The sequence below is a fragment of the Pyrgilauda ruficollis genome, unplaced genomic scaffold (assembly GCF_017590135.1).
Source record: "Pyrgilauda ruficollis isolate IOZ18807 unplaced genomic scaffold, ASM1759013v1 scaffold28, whole genome shotgun sequence".
Lineage (NCBI taxonomy): Eukaryota > Metazoa > Chordata > Aves > Passeriformes > Passeridae > Pyrgilauda > Pyrgilauda ruficollis.
In genome coordinates this window covers 9,322,273-9,344,886 of record NW_024524155.1, presented here as the reverse complement: position 1 = coordinate 9,344,886, position 22,614 = coordinate 9,322,273, and the positions used below count along the sequence as shown (strand labels likewise).

The window sequence follows — 22,614 nt, the reverse complement described above, 5'->3', positions numbered from 1 at the left end:
TGTTAAAATTATTGGAACCATTCACGCAAAGTTAGACAAGGGTAGCAGCTGTAACTTTAAAAAGTAAAGCTTTTAAAGCTTGCATTAAAAAAGCAAGTTTCAACTGTTCTGAAGAATTCTATAGAAGATACAAATAGTGCTGAAAACACCATCAAATTATTTTCTTCAGTACTGATGGGAAAAACAGATACAAGTAATCAGTTATGCTCATAAATTATTTTTAATAGAACACTCTAAATTGGGGAGAGTAATTAAATTCCATTAATCTTAAATAATTTATTTTTGATTGTTTATTATGAATGATTTAATGTCAACTTTTGATCCTGCTGTCCACTTTTGAAATGATCCATTCTGCAGGAGAAACAAGAACCTGTAAATTTCATACTTTTCAATTCAAGACAAAATTTTATTGTTGACTATAATGTTACTCTTGAGTCTTTCAGTGATTTCTGACTTTCTAACAATTTTTGGTTTTACTTTCAATTCCAGTTGTAAAATTTTAGATCCATGTTTAACATACTGTCTCTTAGCAGATAACTTGCCTTATTTGGCTTGGGGTTTTGTTGTTCTTGTTTGGTTTTAATTATTGTTTTCTTATTTTCTTTCTCGTTAGAGCCATTTCCTTTTTACTACAAAAGCAGCATATACTCAATTGGGTTGAACAGGTTTTCTTTTCTACCTCTTCCAGAGAATTTTTCTCTTCAAGCTCGACCCTTTATTCTGGCCTTTCAAAGTATGAAAGAGCTGTAACTGAGTCTAGGAGAAAGTAGGAGGGGATTTAGGTGCCATAAAGTCAGTGCCACACACATAAGATGCACTCCTGCAATCTGAAATGACCCCTGTGCAAGTAGCTCTTTTAAGAATGAATATTTATGCCTGTGTGGATGTTCTTTCTGAAATGCTTTCTATGAGTGTCTGTCAGAATGTTGCAGTTTTTTCAGGAATGGCCTTTATTCACGCACCTTACAATTTTTTATTACGTTGTTTCTGATCCTGAGAAAAATTGGGAAGCAAAGTATGTGAGATAGCTTATGCTATTGGTTGTAAGACATTTGCTTTGATATCCAGGATGAATGTGTAACAGGGTGACCAAACCTGACTTTGAACTTCAGTGCAACAAAAGAGAGATGTTTCATTTTCTTAAATGGTGCTTGAAATACAAATTCTGTTTACATATAAATTATATGGAAATATGTTGTAGATAGAGTATATAAGCTGTAGTCCAGTTAAAGCATTAACAGTTAGCACAGGCATTCTAAGAATCTTTCAAAGATAACCCCAAATTTCTTTATCAAAATATTCTAAAGTTACATCTTTGCACAATAGTAACATTTAATTAAAATTAGTAAGAAATGAATGGTAGCTAGATGGAAATACACATTCAGCATCAAGTAGTACTGTACATGAAAGGGCTCTTACCTCTCAGTAAAGATTTGTTTACAGCCATGGTTTCCTGATAGCTTGGGGTATTGTTATAGTATACATAATCGGGCTAAATTCTGTTTTTCTTATCTATGTGCTGCATTTTCACCAATGTCACCACAACCACTAGTATGTGTTACACAATATGGATTTTGACATGAGACAGCACTACTTTTTAAAAACTGATTTTTGTATTTTTAAAGTAATCCTGTCATCCACATTATAATTATTTGCAATGTCTCAAATTAATATAGCTAAACAATTACTTTACAAGTCCATGTATGCATATGCCATTTTGAAATGCTGTATTTTTCAGGGTGTGATTTTCTGCTTTCAGTTTGAAATTTCTATGCAACTGAAAGCAAGAAAGGTGTCTAAAGCACTGATTTTTTTTTCTCATCTGTCAATTAACCACAGCTTAGCTTTCCTTTCTTGGTTGTGCCATAAACTAATTCTGAAATAAGACTAATTTTTATGATAGGTGTAGACTGGCAAGCTGATGCCAGTACCTGGAACTCAGACCTTTTATCCTCTCTTATCAGAACATAATAAAAATATTATTTCTAGCTCTAGCAGCCCTATATTAAAAAAAAAAAAAAAAATCAGCCCCTTAAATCTCACTGACTGTAACCCAAGCCAACTACCTGGTTTTATAATCACTAAAACATGGAGGTTTGCCTTTGAACTTTCATGTCACACCATAAGTCACTTCATCACCCCAGTATTTTAATATGGAAGAAATATAAAATGTCAGTGCCTGAAAGGCGCAGCTGAGTCAGTGATCACAGGGCCAACTATTTCCCTTTCTATGGAGAAATGCTGTCACTCAACAAATACCAGTTTGATTTTTAGAGAAATGTCAAGTTGAATGATGTAGGCGTATCTATCTAGACAAGCAGTTACGAGAGGGCAATTTAAGCTACATCGCTTAATTCACGTAATCCTGTCACTGAAAAAGGGCTGCTAGAAACCATCCATTAATCCAGCCCAGTCCACCACTGATTGTAATGTTCCTAAGCACCACAGCTACACCTCTTTTAAATAGCTTCAGGGAGGGGGCTCAACCACTTGCCTGGGCAACCTGTTCCAATGGTGGACAATTTTTTCAGGGAATACTTCCTGATACCCAAACTGAACCTCCCCTGGTACAAACTGAGGCCATTTCCTCTCATCTTCTCACTTGTTGTCTGGGAGATGCGGCTGACACCCACCATGCTACAACCTCCTTTCAGGACTTGTAGGGAGTGACAGGGTCTCTATTTGAACTGTACCCAAGAAAAAAACTCATAATAATTGCTGACAGTACATATTTTATAAGCCAGGTCTCAAGTTCAAAATGTCTGGACCTGACAAGAAACTGTCAATAAAACACTGCTGTCATTTTTTGGTGTTCATTCTTTCAGTTATAAACAGTTATCAGTGTGACTTAACTATGCTTCTAATTTACTAATTTAGAGTGTACTTCTGGTGTTACCTGCCCTGTCAGGCTGAAGGGTTGGGTTTTTTCCCATGTAACAGCTTTAGGCCAAAGTCCGTTGTAAGGGAGCAGACATTGGTTTTTATTGGTGGGTTTTGGGTTTTTTTTAATTATAGAATTATATTTGATGGAATTTCAGCCTTCGTTCATTCAACAGATTTTACTGTTTTCCAGTGAACGGTCCATGTGACATAAATTGTGGTTTTGTGCCAGTAGAAATAAAAGGGGCAGGGGGAGTGAGTGATACAATAAATATCTTCCATAATTACTTCTCTAAGTATAATTCTGCAAACTGCTTTCATGGTCTTACGGTGAAGGCAGGAGGAACAAGAGTTGTAATGCAGTCGTGCTTGCATGCAATTCTTGTTAGGCACAGCAAGTACAAATATGAGCTGTTTAAATGCTTACATTTTTCTAGACCTGAAATGAATATGATACCATACTGGCTTACTTTAAGATTTGGGCTTCCTGTGCCTTTCAAAGAACTGAAGCAAATTTAAGTGTAGTTTTCAGCTAAGGTACTCTTCTGACTTGTCATACTTTTATTACTTTACAGACTACTTGAAAATAACCAGTACAAATCTAAATCTATGATGTGTTTTCATGTTGGACTATTGCTTCTATTACAAACTTACAGAATGGTGGGCGGGGGGGGTTAAAATGGCTTCTGCAGGTGTCTAGTAGACAAATATTATCATTTGCAAGCTGTTTTGTCTTATTACAAAACTGACTGGCTTAAAAATTAACATGTTACAGTTTTAAATGTGAAATTTTCTAATATTAATTATTGATTCAAATAATAATGAAAACATAAAAATGGTGGCCTTTGTACAGAAAAATACAGTATAGGGGAATAGGATCAGAGAATTAGAACTCAGACTTACAAAGAAGTATTATTTTGCAATTCACGTTACCAGCACTTCACTTTTGAAGGAATTGAAATCAGAATCCAAGGAAGAGAATAACTGATGTGGAAGCTTTTTTTAAGGGCTTAGATAGAAAATTATGTTGTTTGCTTGGTAAGCCATTACTGTCTTGCATAGAACAAACTTAAGTCCTGGAATATCTTGATAATTATTCACAAATCATTACAGAAAAGAAAGGAAAATATGTCCAACATGTAATAAATACATACCTCTTCCACATACACAGTCACTTATTCAAGTGAGAACAATACTTAATACATTCAAACTGGCTGGGTCCAAATGCTTACTTCTTCAGTTTTGAATTGGTAGCTTTGTCTTGTATCCGGGTTTTCATCTTAAAAGCATGAGCTCTTCTGCAATAATTTTTTTAATCCTCATACACACATTTTGCCTTATTTGCATTTCAGAGATGGAGGGAATGCTGGAGTATTTAACCTGCCATAGTCACCTTTTTCCTCAGTTACAGTTCTTGAGCCAGTTAGTACATGTGACTTTTCAACTGCTTTCATCAAATCAAAATACTTATATATTATTTTCTTTGTTAAGAAAAATAATTATAACTACACATTTCTTTTAATCTCCCTTCAACCTCAGTACAGACACTGTGTGAATTCAGGAAGGAACTTCAGGAGGGAAAAAAGGGATGTAATACTTAAATGCCACTGTGCAAAATCAAAATGGGAAAAAAAAAAAAAAGAAAATAGAAACCTTTTTTTTTTTTTTTTTTGCTACACGAAACCCCCTGTGTACAAATCATTGTAGAGTTAGGATTTTGTAAGGGAATAATTTTTCATCTCTTACCTAATAGTTGTATATTTTAGAAATCATTTTCAGTAAGATTTTTTTGTCAAGACTGTTTTCATATCACATCTTTGGCTCTGGATTCCTGTATAATTTTTGCCTATTTTGTGTATATAAAGCATAGAATACTGAAAAGATTTAAAAAGGGAAAGCTGAAATGCTTTGTCATTGTTTTGACTGGAAAATGGCAGCACTGTTCGATATTTTGAAAATGCTCTCCAAATAGGCATGAATATATATGGTTGTATTTGATATCACTTTTTTTAATAAATATGATTATAGCTTCTAATGTTTCTCTCTTAAGTATTTGCATATGTGCTTTCCCTTACGTGTGGATTGGGCACAGAATCATCAAACATTGAAATCTCATCTCTGGTATCAGTGGGCTTTGCACCAGAGGTGTTTGGACAGAGCAGTGGGATAGTTTTCTGTTGCTGACATCTCATCATCTCTGAGTCTTTGCCTCTGTTCATACTCCAAAAGTTGTGTAAAGACACTCCTGTTAAGGAAGGAAGTTGGTGCCAGTTATAGTTATGTTACATCTTTAAAAATTGTATGCTTTTTAATTTTTAAAGCTACAGTTTCCTGCTTTGTTGCCAGAATACTCATTCTTTTTGTGACAAAATGCATTGCTCTTGTGGCTTAGTCAAAGCAGAGTTTACTAGATGATTTCTGTGTGCCCTTACTAACAGTGAATTAAGACAGTCAGCTAAAAAAATTACTTAAAATGCTAAATAGTTTCTATGTTGCAAGAGTAGTAATTAAAAAGAGCATTACAAAAAGTCTTCTGTGCTACTTTATTGACTACATGCCTTATTTGGCATTATAACAATTACCACTATAGAAGATGTTTTTATCATCCCTAAATATTTTAAATGTCTGCAGGAAATCTGTGATCTTAGTTTAAAAAATGCTAAGACAATTTCCCATAAAAACTATTTAGCCAAATACTAAATGACACATCTTTACTGTCATGAGGACCCATATGGGTTTTGTTAAAGCAATGACAAGGGGTCTTTTGAGTATTGGAAATGTTTCATCGGCATTAAACCCAAAAGTGCAAATTAATAAAACTGATAAAGGTACACGTCTACATTCCATGCTACATCACAGCACTAGTGCTTCCTACAATTCTGATGCCTTTTTTTTTTTTTTAAGCCAGAAACTGATTTGAAGTGGTGTATGATTGGTTTTATTGTGGATAATCATAAGGGTGACAAGTATGCCATTAAATTAATATACTGGTGAAATCAGTTATAAACCTGATAGAAAAGTTGTTCCATGAAGAGGGAAAACAATCTTTATTAGAGAACTTTTAACTTCTAAACTCCTGGACAACATACCACGCCCAGCCTTAGCATTGCCTGTGAGTGACAGAGGCCAGTAAAAGGTAATCGAGTACTGCAGGCCAGCCGTGAACCCGTCACCCGCTCTGCAAGATCCCGTTTGGGAAGCAACAAGCAGGTTCTTCCATGTCTGTCTGCTAATGTTTGCCAGCTTGTAACTCTACAGCCTGTGTTTTGTGCCTGCTGCATTCTCAGCAGGCACAAAAATTCTAAAAAAATTTCACCTGTGAAATGCTCTTCTCAGCTTCATTTTGCCGTTGATGTGGTGCTTTAATTACACATCTTTTTATGTAGTTATCAATTTGAAACAGGCAATGATCCAGCTGCCCTGTACTTTATTTCCAGCATTATGTATATGTATACATATGTAAATGTATAAATACATTTCCCAGTATTTATATCAGCATTTTTTATAACTATCATTCTGACTGATACAAAACTGCTTTTTCTGTAACAGTGCAGTAGTCCTTGTAGTCCCATGTTTAAATACCTCACTTGATCAAAAAATAAAAACTCTGAATTGGAGCAGTTTTGGGGTTCTGGCTGGAAATACAACCAAGAATCACAGAACGGGTCAGGTCAGAAGGGACCATAGTGGGTCATCTGGTCCAGCCTCCCTGCTCAGGCAGGGTCATCCTGGAGCACATGGCGCCGCATTCAGGTGATTCCTGAGTACCTCCAGTGAGGGAGCCTTCACAGCCTCTCTGGGCAATCTGTTCCAGTGAGCAGACACTGCACAATAAACAAGTTCTTCCTGATATTCAGGTGGATCTTCCTGTGCATCAGTTCCTGCCCGCTGCAGAAACCTTGTCCTGTAGCCGGGCTCCAGCGGGAAGAGCCCGGGCGCAGCCTCTTGGCACCTCTCCCTGAGACTGACAGACATCGATCGGGTGCCCTCGGTCTTCCCATTCCACTCCATGTACATCCAAAGCAGCCGGGGCTTCAGGACCTTGTGTGTGTTGTGAGAATACATATTCAAACACAACTCGTGTCTAATCTCGTACAAACCACACTGTTTGCTGATGGCCCAGATCCACGCGGGCGGGGAAGTCACACGGCTCCACGCCGCCATCCCGGCATCCTTTGCTTCCGCCCACACGCCATATCCGCCTGCGAGGCGGCGCTCTAGCCCGAGCTGCCGCTCTCGATGGTGTTTGGGAGGGGTGTCATGGCGGCCGTTGAGGTGGCAGCGGCCGCAGCCGCCGGGAGGAGTCGCTGAGCTAGGACGGGACGAGACAAGCCGGGAGGAGCAGCTGAGCCGGAGGAGCCGGGAGGATGCGCGCAGCTTTGACGGACGAGTTGCCGAGCCCGGTGTGCTGAGCTCGGAGCAGGAGCAGCGACCCGCTGTAGCGAAGAGAAGGGGGGCGGAGGCGGCCCCTTGGCCCGCGAGAACCGGCTGCAGGGGCTGCCCGGCAGGGCCGAGCGAGGCCCGGAGCCCTCCGAGCCGCGATGGCGTCGTGGCTGGGCGGGCTGGGCTCGGGGCTGGGCCAGTCACTGGGGCAGGTGGGCGACAGCCTGTCCTCGCTCACCGGGCAGATCTCCAGCTTCACCAAGGACATCCTTCTGGAAGGCGCGGAGGAAGTGGGCGGTAAGGGGGCTCGGGACGGGCCTGGCTCCGCGAGGGAGCTCTTCCTCCTCTTCCTCCTCTTCCTCCTCTTCCCCCTCTTCCCCCGGCCGCCGGCCCCCTCCGGACCCACAGCGGCGGGGCCTGCGCTGCCCGCACCGGCCCGGAGGGAGCCGGTCGCGGCTTGGTGATTTCGCGAATGCTGCCGGCTTTGCTGCCTTTGTTTTTGTTTTTATTCCGCTCTTGTGATTTCAGGATCTGAATACACAAATATAGTCCCAGGCTCTAATAGCAAATGTGAACCTATTTTACGCTTATTATTCAGAGGTTTCTGAATTCCGTGAAGTGTTATGTTGCTCCGGAATGACAGCACTCAAACAACACTCTTTTTTCCATTCTGTTTGCTTAGTTTATCTAAACTCTCAGTTAATTTAGCAGCTTTTACACCGGTTCCATAAAACTGCAGAGTTGTAGTACAGAGGTTGTTTTGCCACTGGTGTGATCTAAGTCTGACGTGTCACAGAGGCAAAGGTTCAATGTTTGTCATTGTTTTGTTTATATTTCAGTTGTGCCCGGAGAAACCTGTCGGGTTCTACAATTCCCCTACAGCCAAGTAGGAGAACAGGGCCCTTGCTTTAGAAGGATTAGAGGCTAGAACGATTTGTCCTTAAAACAGAAAGAAAAAAAAAAAAAAAAAAAAAAAAACCACAAAAACCAGAGATATCAGATTAAGATATTCTATAAACCAATAGTAAATCTGTTCTGAAATATAATATTTTCTTCATATTTTTAGTAATGACTTTTGGTTACAAATTTTTGAAAAAAACTTTAGTGAAGCAGTTGCATGATGTGCTAAAAAAAAAAAAAAAAAAAAAAAAAAAAAAAACACAAAAACCAGAGATATCAGATTAAGATATTCTATAAACCAATAGTAAATCTGTTCTGAAATATAATATTTTCTTCATATTTTTAGTAATGACTTTTGGTTACAAATTTTTGAAAAAAACTTTAGTGAAGCAGTTGCATGATGTGCTAATAAGTATCAATAGATTCTTATTATATCCCTAGTATTACCATCTTGTGACTATAAATTATTTTAAAAGTTAGCTTTCTCAAAACAGTATTAAGAATAGACACTACAAAGAACAGCTAAGACTTCTGAATAGTCATTTTAAATGTGAAATTAAGCAATTTACTTCGTTTACAATCTCTCATTTCTGAAGTGTTGTGAAAGAATATTATAGAAACATGTGTTGTATAAACCCTGTTGGCAAGCCGATATAATGGGTCTCATATGGATGGCCTTTTCGGTGCACAGGTAAAATGCTCAGAAGAGAGAAATTCTGACAACTGTGAATTATTATTTTTTTTTTCACTTTTCTGAAAGACTTACTTAATGTTTTAAATTTCAAAATCTGTCGTAGTTTAGTTTGGAATGTTATTTTATTTTCCTGAGCTGTGCAGTCATTTAGAGTGTTTTGCTTTTTGGAAGATAAATTGTGAACTCACGCATTGGTGCATGAGTTTGTGCAAGAGAGGAGTACTGATGTTTAGTAGTTACTTCCAGATGTACTTCACTGCTGGATACTGCTGTGAACAACTTCAGTCTCCTGAAAATGTCAGGGTAGTGCATTCATATGGGTGACTAGACTCCAGGGTGTAAAAAATCTAGTGCCATCCTCTTCTGTAAAAACCTTTAAGTACTATGTGGCCTTAACAACACTTTTGAAGTACTTCTTTACAGTCTGGGTTTAGTTTCCTAATTGGTTAAAAATTGCTAGGTTTTAATGTTATGCCTTACATTCAGTGTTTTGACTCCCATCAGTTGTTTGTGGATTATGGACTTGCACATTTTGTATTTTGCAGTTTTCATGTGTAGATTGTTTCCTCTGCAGTGATTGAGCTGTCTTGGTTTTAAACAGCACATGGGAAATTATGAAATATAGTATTTACTTGGAAATTGTACTAATTTCAAATTTTGAAGTATTGTCAAGGTTGCTTTATAGTCAATTCAGGATGATTTCTCATTGCTAAAAGGAAATCTGGTGTTTCTGTCCATTAAAGGTGGGACATAGAAGAAGTAAATATAGACAGTTTGAGGAGGATTGATCCTTAAAGTGTGTCTGGAATTACCTGCTTTTTCTGTTGGATAAACTGGGATGGTAGATGTATCACCTTTTTGGAGACAATGAGTCTTATGGGATTGATGTTTTGTTGGGTGTGGGTGGTTTGTTTTTTTTTTTTTTTCTGAAAATTCAGTCACTGTTATGTGTATTTAATGGAATTAATACTTGTTTTGAAACTTCGCGTGGTATTACAGAGAAACAGAATCTTAGGTCAGGAACAAGTCTGAAATCAGAAACATATTCAGGGACACAAAATAGTCAAGTAAAACATTTTTATCTCCCTTACTTTAAAGCTTAAATCCATACTAATCTGTTAGGGTTTTGATTTGATTTAAAGCCTAAATATGAGTGAACTAAATTAGATGCAGAAAGACTGTCTGAAAAATAATTCTTACAGTGTTCTGATAAAAACAGCTTTTGATATTTACCTAGGAATGAACATTAAAGTAGTCTGAAGTAAGATATGTATTAATAACTGGTCTTAACAGATTGAAAGGATTGTAATTAAAATGAAAATTTTCATTTTCTTTCAGATGCAGCGACAGAACTCCATGTGTCCAATTCTAGACTCAGAGAAATAGAAAGTATTAATGCAGCACAAAAGTTTGAAGTAAGAAATTTTAGATCACTATTTTGTAATTAAAAGAAGTGCATAGAATTTGTTTTTTATGAAGTTGAAACATTGCACTGAAGTTGTTTGTCCCTGGGTAAATCCAGAAACAAGGGTGACAGTGGTGTTAGAATGTGACTCTGATTTTGTGCCAAACTGCCATCACAGTTAGGAACACAAATTTTATTTAGGGACACACATATTTATTGGTGTATGCATGTGCTGCAAGTTTTCATCTTTTGCTAACTATGACTGTTCCTGCCCTGTCAGGTGGACTTGGACTGCAGCAGTAGGCTTGGCTCTGGAAAGTGTGGGCATTTTCCCTGGTTCTGTTCTCTCTCTGTTGTCCTGCTGTTTGGTCATTCTGACGTAGGCTGCTCGTGCCTCTCCAAAACCACTTAAAAATCTCATGTATCTTCATGGAAAGTGGCTTTCTCCCCTCTTAAAAAGGACTTTTTGGTCTTTTGACTTTATGTCTCTAAATAAACAACTTTCACATATGCCTTCAAGCCTCAAGAGCGTTGTGAAGTTAAGATACTATTTTGGGGACATAACTGTTCCTGCTTGTCCTCTTTCTAGTTTCTTGCCATCTGCTCTTGGCTGAGGTCAGAAGGAAAACACTGGATATTAGCTCCAATTTGTGCTTTGTGGCTGTTCTTAAATTCTACCTATGGATCTTGCTAAGAGGTGATTCAGCCCTGACTTCTTTAATTCTTAGCATTTATCTCTGGCCCTTTTTTCTGGAAGTGAGCTGGAGTCCATGCCATATAAAAATGGAAAGCTTGGACATGACCGTGATTTGGGGCCCACACATTGCTGTTACTGTATGTTTTGAATGAAGTAACATGAGAAATCCATACAATTTAACTTCTTTGCTGTCCAGTAGCTTTGTGCTTTTCTGATCCTTTAAGGACTGTTCTGAGTTTACCAACATTCATTTCTCATTTTTTGCTAGAATGATAGACTGAAAAAAGTCTGTAGTGACTTAGAAGAAAAGCATGAAGCAGCAGAGCTGCAAATAAAGCAGTTGTCTATCGAGTACCGCAATCAGCTTCAACAGAAGGAGGTAAGACACAGAGTAAGATTTCTCAGTAAGTAGGTGCAATAAACTTACCTGTTGTTCTGTTTAATGCCTTTGTTTTAGTGTGTTCTCTTCCAGTGGAAATACTGGTCACAGCTATGGCTTCTTGGTTTGTTAATGTAGACTAAGACATATTTCATCAAATAATGTAATGTAAGCCAAGCTGCCAGGAGATAGTTAAAAGAAAACACTCTGGGAATGTCGTGCAGCTGTCAGAATTTCTGTTGTTTCTGGGATACTGTGAGAACAGACACTCTGCTGCTTTGTATTTCTGATTCGTTACTTTAAAGGAAGGCAACAGGAACAAATTCCCACTTGAAGCAATTATTTTGTTTTAGGTGTCATTATTTATCTTTAACATATACAATTAAAGAGAACAGAGCTAGCTTTCAAAATTTATGAAATGTCCCTTTGTGATGGAAGCATCAGCTTTATAGCCCATTGTATGAGATTTTGTAGACCTAAATGAAGAAAGTTGCCAGTGTGCTGAGAGTTGCACAGAGAGGGGTTTTATTTCTTTGTTGATTTGTTCACAAATTCTTGTGGGAGCTAGAGGAAGTAGAACTATGAGATGTATGAAAATCTGCTTGTTAAATACAATAACAGAGTTTACAGTAAAATTACATGCAGCTAATTTCACTTTATAGTAAATAAGTAAATTTTCGCTACACTGAATTGTTAAGCATAAAAGAAATCAAATGTAATAAAAATAACTGGAAAAGCATCATATATTGCTTAACTTCCATATCTGAATACCCTCCTTTATATTTAATTTTTTTGTATAACTGGTTAGCCTGGATATTGCTGTACTGCTTGTGTACCTTGGCTGCTAAAAACACCCCTGTGTGTTTCTGTGAGGTACTTTATAACACTTGAGCGAAGGGTGGCTTTTTCTCCATTATGAGAATGTTTGGAGTTTTTTTCTTTTTTTAGTGAAAGTGATCTATTATTTATGCTGGGGATGTTGTTTGTTTCACATTTCATAAGGACTCAATGGGTAGAGTGTATTTTGATATTCTTATTATTGAAACAATGCATTTTATTTTGTATATCCAGGTGGAGATCAGCCATCTAAAAGCCAGACAGAATGCACTACAGGAACAACTGCAGAAAGTACAGACAGCTGCTCAGACTGCTCAGTTGGGAGCTGGTGTTTTGCCAGCAGCCACTGCATCGGCCTCCTATGTTCCAGAGGTCAGACATTCCTCAGGTTTTGAAGGAGATGACATGGATTTTGGAGATATAATCTGGTCACAACAAGAAATAAACAGATTGTCCAATGAAGTTTCCAGGCTCGAATCGGAGGTTGACCACTGGAAGCAGATTGCAGTGGTGAGTGGTTTCTCTTCTACCTCTCCCCTCCAAATTATTGTTTTAATTGCATTTGGTGGATTCTTTGAAAGTTTATGCTGAAAAATTTCTAGAAGCAACATGTTGTGGTGGAAAAGCTGAAACCTTTTGTGCTGTCACATCACTAAGGATACAGTCAGTGACTAACTTCCAAATGCTGTTTTGCAATGCTTTTATGCATGATTTGTCAAGTTAGGTATGAACATTCATGAACATTCACCTAGAATGCTACTTCAGGGTTTCATTTTTGTTCAGTCTTTCAAAAAAATACTTCCCTTCCTCTTGGCTATGTTATGGATTGTTATTGATAGCACAGTACTATTCAAAGTAATGGTTGGATACTTGCATTCTTTTATACTTTCTCTTCTCCCAGTCCATGGTACATCAGTTATAATTCATGCTCTGTTGACACAAAAATGGATGTAATCTTTCAAGCTGCTGCTGATGCTAGTTACCATTTTTCAGGTATAGCCTGATTTTGGAGGTATACTTTTCCCATGTGAAAATACTCAAAACTATGCAACCCTGTTGTCTTACTATGAACCATAACACCCCCACTCCAAATTTTTACCTATTATATGTAGCAGTGTAATTATAAAAATCCATGAAAAATTAAAATGTTTCCATTAAAATGTATTTTTTTGAAAAATCAAAATTAACATTGGATTTTTATTTTGCTTCACGTTAGCTTTATTGTTTTCTACCTTTGAGTATCAATAGAGGAGCAACTTAGATAAAAAATGCATGTATTTATGGTAGTTCTCATATGGATATGTGGTTTGGGTTTTTTAGTCTTCCAAACTGCAAGGCACAAATGATGCTGAACAAAGTGAAATATGCAAACTACAAAATGTTGTTAAGGTAAGATGACAAACTAGTCTTCTTGTGCTTTACTCTTCGTGGTTTTGCATGTGGTCACATACTTGTAAATATTTTAACTAACACTATAATAACATTATTAAAAATGCATGGGGGTATGTAGTAGCATAGCAACCCTTCAGTCAGCAGTACAATATTTAAAATCAGTTACTCTGAGAAAGGGTGTTTGTATGATTTGATAATAACAGTATCTTAGTTTGAAACAGTGACATTAGTACTTACAAGGGCAAATCACTTTGTGAAGCTGTTGATGAGTTATGAGACTGTATTCTAGATACACAGAATAATTTCTCCCTTCTCAGAAACACGTTGTCTTTTTTTGTTGAAGGTGCAAAATACAGATTTTACGTGTCATCCTAGAAAGTTACTAAAAATGCATTCTAGTGTATCCACTTTGTATATAAGACTTGTAATTGCTTTACATTGGTTTAATATTTGCTCTTGTGGAGAGCATACTATTTGTGTGAACATATTTTTTAAAGGAATTTCTTGCCACATGTTTAAAAAATCCCAATCAACAAATATCAAAAAACTTGACTTCTGTGAGAAATCATCAATAAATCCTTTAATTAGACTGGGGAAAACTTCTTTCTTTTGTATTGTATTATTTCTTACATAAGAAGACACTGTGCTGTGTTTTGCCATTTTGTTTCTCTAATGATATTTTTAGGAGCTCAAACAGAATTTAAGTCAAGAAATAGATGAACATCAGCATGAGCTGTCAGTATTGCAGGATGCCCACAGACAGAAGTTAGTAGAGATAAGTCGTCGACACCGAGAAGAGCTGCGTGAATATGAAGAGCGAATTGAAGAACTTGAGAATCGGTTGCAGCAAGGTCTCTGTTACCACATGCTTTCTGTTTCATTTTATGTAGAGTGAATTTGGGTTAAAATGTTGAATATGCATGTAGCAGTACAGCTTATATCAAATACATGATGTTTAGAATTCAAATTTCAATTTCAGTTCAGCTTCATATTTAAGACACATGTCCCCTATCTTTTATTCACTCTGGTTGTCTTGAGCACTGGAATGATAGCATTTCATCTGTGGCATGTGTCAGTCTGGAGGGTCATTTTGCATACATACCAATTGTTGTGCTCTGAATTTTGCACTTTCTGGGTTGGTTTTTTAACTTAAACTGAATATAGGTAAGGATAAGGCATACTGAATTGAGGATTACAAAAGTAACAGGACAAAAACCAACTTTTTTGAGAAGTACTATGTGCCAATTGAGTTACTTGACAAAAGCTCAAAGATTGGGTGGTGAGACTCTGGAACAAGTTGCCTAGAGAAGTTGTGGGTGCCCCATTTCTGGAAATGTTCATGGCCAGATTGAATAGGACCTTGAGCAACCTGATCTAGTGGGTGGCATCCCTGCCCATGATGATGCAAGTGTTGAAACTAGATGTTCTAAAGGCCCTTCCAGCTCAAGCTATGCTGTGATTCTATGATTGCCATAAGGACCACGGCTTAGTGTGTGGCATAACTACAATGTAGAAGCTCAGTAGTTCCCACAAATAACTTTTTGTTGCCTTGTAAGTATTTCATCCTCCCTAAATATAGTCATGCCAGTTAGGTTTCCTCGAGAGGCTTCTTTGCACAAATACGTAAGCTTTGCCTGTAAACTTCTATATTTACCTGATAAAACTTGAACGTCTGGAGTGTATATACTCTCCTTTTGGAACAAGAGATCTATTCCCTTCTTGGAAAGAAGGGAAGTTTTTTTACAGCTTCTCTAACTTCAAAGGTAGTACCGATAAGGAATTTATTCCTTAAAATCAGATGCCTGTTAAGACATAATATGTTTTTTCACTTCACATACATACACCAGCAGAACTAATTTAAGGAAGTTGAAGGCAGAAGTCCCTTATCTTTTACATTACCACTTCTCTGCAAAATAAATACTGCTAGTGGCTTTTGAAGAACTAGAATATTTTATATTTTTATTTTGGTCATTCTGTCTGACAGCATATAATAGGGGCTAGGGCAGGGTCAAGTGTTTGAGCAGACACAGAAGTGAATTCACAAGTAGTGTGCTTTCATTTAATTTTTTTTTCTGCACTCTTCTGATGATGCCTTTTTGTACTCTCTAACTTTCCTGGAAATTATAGAAGATTGTACAGAAATGAGTGTCAGTATAGTATATGATGGATTTGTAAAAAGGAAATTCTGGAAAATGTTTTTCTTCAGTTGAATACCTTGGTGCATCATTTAGAAAATTATTTGGAGCAAATTTTTCTCTGTAACAACTATTTGGCAAAATTTTGAAATGTAATTAATTAAATTATAAATTGATTTTGCATCAATCTGAATTAGATGGGATTTGAAAAATTATTCTTAGAAAATTGAGATGTTCTAAATCCTGATAAATTAGATTGTCATCTCCTCACCAAGAGAGGTGGGGATCAAGTATATTCCAATTAAATTGGAAACAAAATACGTCTTGCAATACTTACATTTAAAATTATTTTGAGCCAAGCATGTGAAAGTATTCAAAAAGCTATTTGTCCTACTAGTAATATGTATAGCACAGCTTCAGTTGTTAACCCTATTTAACCAAGCTTTCTGTTGATGATAACCATGTCTTTGTTTTAGTCTATCTCCCTCTGTCAGGAGAAGAGGCGAAAGAAGAGAAGTAAAAAATCTAGAGTGATGGTTTTGGTTAATATTGCAAATAATCTCTTTTGTCTTTTAGATGGTGTGAGCACTGATGCCGTGGATGACCCTGAATTTACTGAACAGAAAAAAAAAGCTCAGAGTCCAGATGGAGGACAGGTGGAAGAGTTGCAGGTTGTAAAGGACCTAGAGGATGAAATAAGAAAATTAAATCACAAATTGTCTTCTGCCAAGGCAGAAAACAAAAATCTTCTGAAGGAGCAAGAATTTGCAAAGCTAGAAAAAATCCAAATAGCACAAGATTATGAAAAGCTTAAATCTGACTTTAATGCGCTTCAAAGGTCTGTGGCAGGGCAAGATGCTCTCCTGAAAGAACAGAAGCAGCTCCAGTCAAAGACATCAGTACCACAAGATGTTGTCAGCCTACAGCAAGCATTGTTAGGTACTAAGACTATGAGTTTTTATTATTATTATTATTTTATGTTTAGTATATTTTGACATGCTTTCACTTTTAAAACTCAAAATTTATTTTATTAATTTAAAACTGAGTATGAAAATATGAATCTTTAAAGTATTGCTGTTTTAGAAAAGCATTGTCCATTGAAATAAGATGAAGCAGAAAAGAGAATCCTGTTAGGACTAGTGTGGTTGTCATAGGGGTTTCTGATTAGGGAAGTAATCGTGTCTGCCAACTGTTTGGTATGGTTTTTTTTCTTTAAAAGTGAGTAAGCATCAATAGAAGTTGTTTGTTTAAATTCAAAAAGTAGATTTTTGTGTGTGTGTGTATAAAGGTACTCAGTTGCTAATATCTTCTCCTTAAGGAAACATTAACATACCTATTTAAGAAATATATCTGTAGGTAGAAAATATTAAAATATTTCAAAACTGATAAACTCTAGTGCCAAAGTCCCCCTAATGTGGGATGTGTTGTGAAAGTAATACTCTGCTTTGAGGTGGTGATGGTATGTTTGAGTCTTTTACGGCACTGATGCTTGTCATCACAAAGTACTGTGAAACTATTCTCTTCAGAGCAGCAAAGTTGTATTTGGGAAAGGTGAGAAAACGTATTTGTTTTATTGTTGTTTGAAAAGTAGTAAATTATCTATTTGATTTCATTTTCCTTTATAGAAGCAGAAAATGAAATAGCAAGACTTTGCAGTTTAAATCAGGTAAAGCAATTTCTAAATTGATGGGGGTTTTTTAACATTTGCATTTCTACATAAATAACATTGTAATGTAAAAGAAAATAATTGTAGTTTAAGTCTGTAATTTTATGTGGAATTTACAGAAACAATACATTTTTGCTTGTGAAACTCCACAGTGTATTCTATTAGGAAAACCATTCAAGTTCCACCCATCTCATTATTGACTAGAAAGCTGTAATATACATTTTAAAAGTGCTAATGGTAACTAATGGTACATATGTCATTTTTCACTTCTGCTTTAGCGTGTTTCAGTTTTGGCACTTACCAGTTGTGAAATATTTCTCTTCTGTGTAGTACTCATAATAATACTGCATTCCATCTTACTGATGAAGTGAAGCAGTGGAACATATCACACCTTTAGTTTTTGGCATTGTTGTCTTGATCTTGTATGAACTCTGACTTGAAAGATTTAGTTTATTTTACTTTGTATCCAGTTTTTCAACTGAGTTTTTCTGTGTTTTGTATGCATTCAAGAGTTCCCATAGCATTGTTCATAATGATGTTATTTAGATGCTCTTGATTAAAACTTATGTCTCACCATGCAGCCTGCCGTGTTTAGGGTGGCTCTTGCAGTTATAATAATTTATCCCAGCTGTCAATCCATACCTCAGAGGCGGATATAACTTCTTACCATACCTTGGTAAGAAGTTCTATTTGTGCAGAAGTTTATGCACTCTTAAACCAAGTGATAAAGAAATAAATATGTATGTATGAGTGGCAGAGAGAAATACTTCCCAGCAAAGACTTTTTAACTGGGGTGGTATTTATGCAGGCTTAGAGATTCTAATGTAATTTCAGCAAGAACAGTCTGATATTTACAATTTATTTTCTTTTATTTTGAGGGACTTGAGAAGGAACTGACGAGTGCACAACATAAACATGAGAATATTCTTTCTTCGAATACAGAGGATCAGAATTCCGAAATAAATCAGTTAAGACGAGATTTGGAAAGGAAAGAACATGAATTAAATGAAAGTATTACTGAAAGAGAAACATTAATAGCAGAGTTGGAAGAACTAGACAAGCAGAATCAAGAAGCTACTCAGGTAATAAATACAACAACTAATTACTGAACTGCTGAATAAATGTTTTGAATTCTGTATGTGTTTTTCTTTTAAGTTGATCTTTGAACATAGATAGCAGGGAAATATAAGTTACCTTTTGAGGCCTAAAAACAAATACTTGGGGCAAATACAGTATTTCTCTGTATCTGCCATCCCAATGTGAAATTCAGAAGTGCAAGTAAAACCCACTTGTTATAGACAAAGAAGTAATGCAGCGTGTCAGCTATCCATAAGAGATGTTACTTTACTGTTAAAGTCCTGTTGATAGTCCCTGATTTTTCATTGCAGCATTTCTGATGAAGTTTATCCTGGTAACATTCTGATCTGTCTTAGGATAGTATGCATTACAATGATTCTTGAGACTTTTTCTTCTATAATTTTTAATTATGTTGAATATTTAAGTTACTTTATAGCAAGTTCTTTATAATATGAGCATTCATGGAGTAAAAAAGTCACCAATTATATATAGTCAGAATGAAATTATACCTTTCTGCCAGAATACCAGTATATTTGACCTGTAAATTTGAGTTGCAAGCCACGTGTTTTCAATTTTATTGATTTACCAATGAATCACCTATGAAATTAATCCAAAGTTAAAACAAAAAGTTGAAAATAGAATGTACAGATAATTTAAATGTAGTGCCTGCCACCCTCTTTTAAGCAATGGATGTTTGCTGAATTCCAAATGTTATGGCAATTTCTGACAGGTTTTTTTTATGTAGGTCTTTTTATTTTTCTTCATTTAGGTAGTTAAGGTTCTTGTAGGGGTGGTGTTCTTTTCTTTTTTTGTAGTGAAATGTAATCTGTCCTTATTTGATATTTGGTTTAAATTAATTTAGCATTGACTAATTGATCCTACTTGCCAACTTATGTTGGCAACTAGCATTTTTTTCCTCTCCATTTTTTTTATTGTTTAGAGGATAGAAGTGAATGAAATGCATAGGTCAGCTGATTTTGCTGCCCTATTGAATTCTGTTTTGTGTTCATTTCCAGCATATGATTACACTGAAAGAGCAGATGTCGAAGCAACACACAGAAACTGATAGTCTCATCAAACAGCTGAAACTTGACATAGATTGTGAAAGAAAGAAAGTATCGGAATTAGAAACTGAGAAGATGAAAACTATTAAAGAGTTAGATAGTCAGAAAGAAAAACTAAGCCACTGTTCATATGCACTTAATGATTTGCATATAACTAAGCAGCAGCTACAAGACAATATTAAAGATCTTCAGGAACAATTAAGGAAGGCCCAGGAGTGTAATTCACATAGTAAAAAAGAAATTGGAGATTTGCAGCAGAGACTGAAAGAAAGAGAGGAGGAACTTCGTGTATCCTTTAGCAAGTTAACAGAAAAAAGTAATGAGGAATCTAACTGCACTTGTCAAGATCTGATTCTGAAAGAAAGAGAAGTAGAAATTGCAAAACTACAGAATGAGGTTTCAGAAAATAAACAAATAAATGAAGATCTACAGAAATCTCTGTCTAATCTCAGAATAGAAAATGGAAAGCTAATAGCAGCCATTGAAGAACTAAAACAGGAGTTAAGTGACGCCATTTCTGAGAAAAAGAAAGTTCATTTGGAAAAAGACACTCTTGTGGAGGCTTTGAAAATGGAAAAAAGGCAGTTAGAGAGTGAATTAAACGAGGCAGAGAAGAGGCTTTTGGAACAGGCACGTAATTATAAGCAAACTATTGAGGAGTTATCGAGCGCGCGTAGTATGGATACCACTGCACTGCAGCTCGAACATGAGCGCCTGGTTAAGCTTCATCAAGAGAAAGACTTCAAGCTTTCTGAGCTTAAAAAGACCATTGAGCAGATGGAAATTGACCATCAAGAAACAAAAGAGATGTTGACTACTAGCTTAGGAGGACAAAAGCAGTTGACAGATCTCATAAAAGAGAAAGAGGTATTCATTGAAAAATACAAAAATCAAGCCTTACAGGCAAAGCAGGAACTTGAGGAATATATGAAAGTTTCAAAAAAGCAGGATGTCTTAAAACAGAACTTGGAGGAAAAAGACAGAAGTCTTGCAGTCATGAAAGAAGAAAATAATCATTTGAAAGAAGAAATTGAACGGCTTAAGGATCAGCAGAGTAGATCTACACCTGTGGTTGAGCCTAAAACTTTAGATATTATTATTGAACTTGAAAGTGAGGTAACACAGTTAAAAGTGATAAAGAATAACCTTGAAGAAGAAATAAAAGTTCACAAAAAAACAATAGAAGATCAGAATCAAGCAACAGTGAAACTTCAGCAGTCATTGCAGGAGCAGCGAAAGGAAATAGATGAGTCCAAATTGCAGTGTCAGCAAATGAATGTCACACATGAAAGACTTTTTTTAGAAAAAGATGAGGAAATCAAAAATTTGCAGAAAACAATTGAACAAATTAAAACTCAGTTGCACAAAGAGAGACAGATTATTCAGACTGATGCTTCTGATCTTTTTCAGGAAGCCAAGGTTCAGACTCTTAATGGAGAAAATGGAAATGAAAAACATGACTTATCTAAAGCTGAAATTGAAAGACTGGTGAAAGGTATCAAGGAAAGGGAGATGGAGATTAAGCTGTTAAATGAAAAGAATGTTTCTCTAAGTCAACAAATTGATCAGTTGTCTAAGGATGAAGTTGGTAAACTTACTCGGATCATTCAAGAGAAAGATTTAGAAATACAAGCTCTTAATGCTAGAGTTTCCTCAGCTTCCTACAGGCAGGATGTTCTTTCCCTTCAGCAGCAGCTGCAAGCTTATGTTCTGGAAAGAGAACAAGTACTAGCAGTTCTAAGTGAAAAGACAAGGGAAAACAGTCAGTTAAAAACAGAGTATCGTAATATCATGGACATGGTGGCTGCTAAAGAAGCAGCTTTGGTGAGGTTGCAAGAGGAGAACCGAAGGTTATCCAATAGATCTGAAAACAGCAGTCAAGACATGTCTAGAGAAACTATTCAGAATCTATCCCGTATCATTCGAGAAAAAGACATTGAAATAGATGCCCTAAGTCAAAAATGCCAAACCTTATTGACTGTCTTGCAGACATCCAGTACAGGTGCTGATAATGGGGCAGGGGGTGTGAACAGTAACCAGTTTGAGGAACTTCTGCAAGAACGTGATAAACTGAAACAGCAAGTAAAGAAAATGGAAGAGTGGAAACAACAAGTAATAACTACAGTCCAGAACATGCAGCATGAGTCAGCTCACCTCCAAGAAGAGTTGCACAGGCTGCAAGCACAAATTTCAGTTGAAAGCGATAGTACTTCAAGGCTGCAGGTAGATTATAATGGCTTGATTCAGAGTTATGAACAGAATGAGAAAAAACTGAAAAGTTTTAGTCAGGAATTAGCACAAGTTCAACACAGCATAGGACAGCTTTATAACACTAAGGATCTTCTCCTGAGCAAACTGGATTTGGTAACACCATCTGTGGCAACAGCTGCCACTGTTTCACAGCTTTCAGGTGTTCAATGCAGTCCTCCTGAAGCACTCAGTGAGGAGTGCAAACTCCTTCAAAATGAGTTGGAACAACTGAAAAAAAAGTTACAAGAAAAAGATTCAACTATCAGGATTCTTCAGGAAAACAATCAGCGATTATCTGATTCTGTTGCTACAGCATCAGAGATTGAAAGAAAGAGTCAAGAAGGGACTGAATCAGAGATGAGGCAGATAAAAGAAAAACATGATGTGTTACAGAAGTCACTAAGAGAAAAAGATATATTGATTAAATCTAAAAGTGATCAGTTACTTTCTGTGAGTGAAAATCTTAGCAACAAAGAAAATGAAAATGAGCTTTTGAAGCAAGCTGTAACTAATCTAAAAGAAAGAAATTTAATTTTAGAAATGGATATTCGAAAACTGAAAGAAGAAAATGAAAAAATAGTTGCAAGGTGCAGGGAAAAAGAAACAGAATTCCGTGCACTTCAGGAGACTAATATGCAATTTTCAATGATGCTGAAAGAGAAAGAGTTCGAGTCTCACTCCATGAAGGAAAAAGCTCTTGCTTTTGAGAAGCTGTTGAAAGACAAAGAACAGGTATGTACCTTCATACGTTATGACTATCTCCAAACTAGACAAGTTCAAAATAATATGCTTCCTGGATATTTTTCTGTGTTGCAGGGCCATAGATGTCCTGCTCTCTTCCTTGTTAGATCAGTT

General features: G+C 36.5%; 1 protein-coding gene across 3 annotated transcripts in view; it reads left to right on the top strand.

Moving 5' to 3' along the window:
* Window positions 1-7,115: 7,115 nt before the first annotated feature.
* TRIP11 (thyroid hormone receptor interactor 11) overlaps window positions 7,116-22,614 on the top strand; it is a 28,375-nt gene continuing 12,876 nt past the window's right edge. Inside the window, exons 1-10 of one of the 3 annotated variants that reach the window (XM_041471834.1) lie at window positions 7,116-7,560; window positions 10,196-10,272; window positions 11,228-11,338; window positions 12,410-12,685; window positions 13,496-13,564; window positions 14,253-14,418; window positions 16,279-16,641; window positions 17,328-17,368; window positions 18,247-18,450; window positions 19,462-22,491. In XM_041471834.1, coding sequence (XP_041327768.1) covers window positions 7,422-7,560; window positions 10,196-10,272; window positions 11,228-11,338; window positions 12,410-12,685; window positions 13,496-13,564; window positions 14,253-14,418; window positions 16,279-16,641; window positions 17,328-17,368; window positions 18,247-18,450; window positions 19,462-22,491 — 4,476 coding nt within the window. In that variant the 5' untranslated portion in view covers window positions 7,116-7,421. The remainder of the gene's footprint in view (window positions 7,561-10,195; window positions 10,273-11,227; window positions 11,339-12,409; window positions 12,686-13,495; window positions 13,565-14,252; window positions 14,419-16,278; window positions 16,642-17,327; window positions 17,369-18,246; window positions 18,451-19,461; window positions 22,492-22,614) is intronic. The other 2 variants (XR_005955475.1, XM_041471835.1) reach the window with 2 other exon arrangements.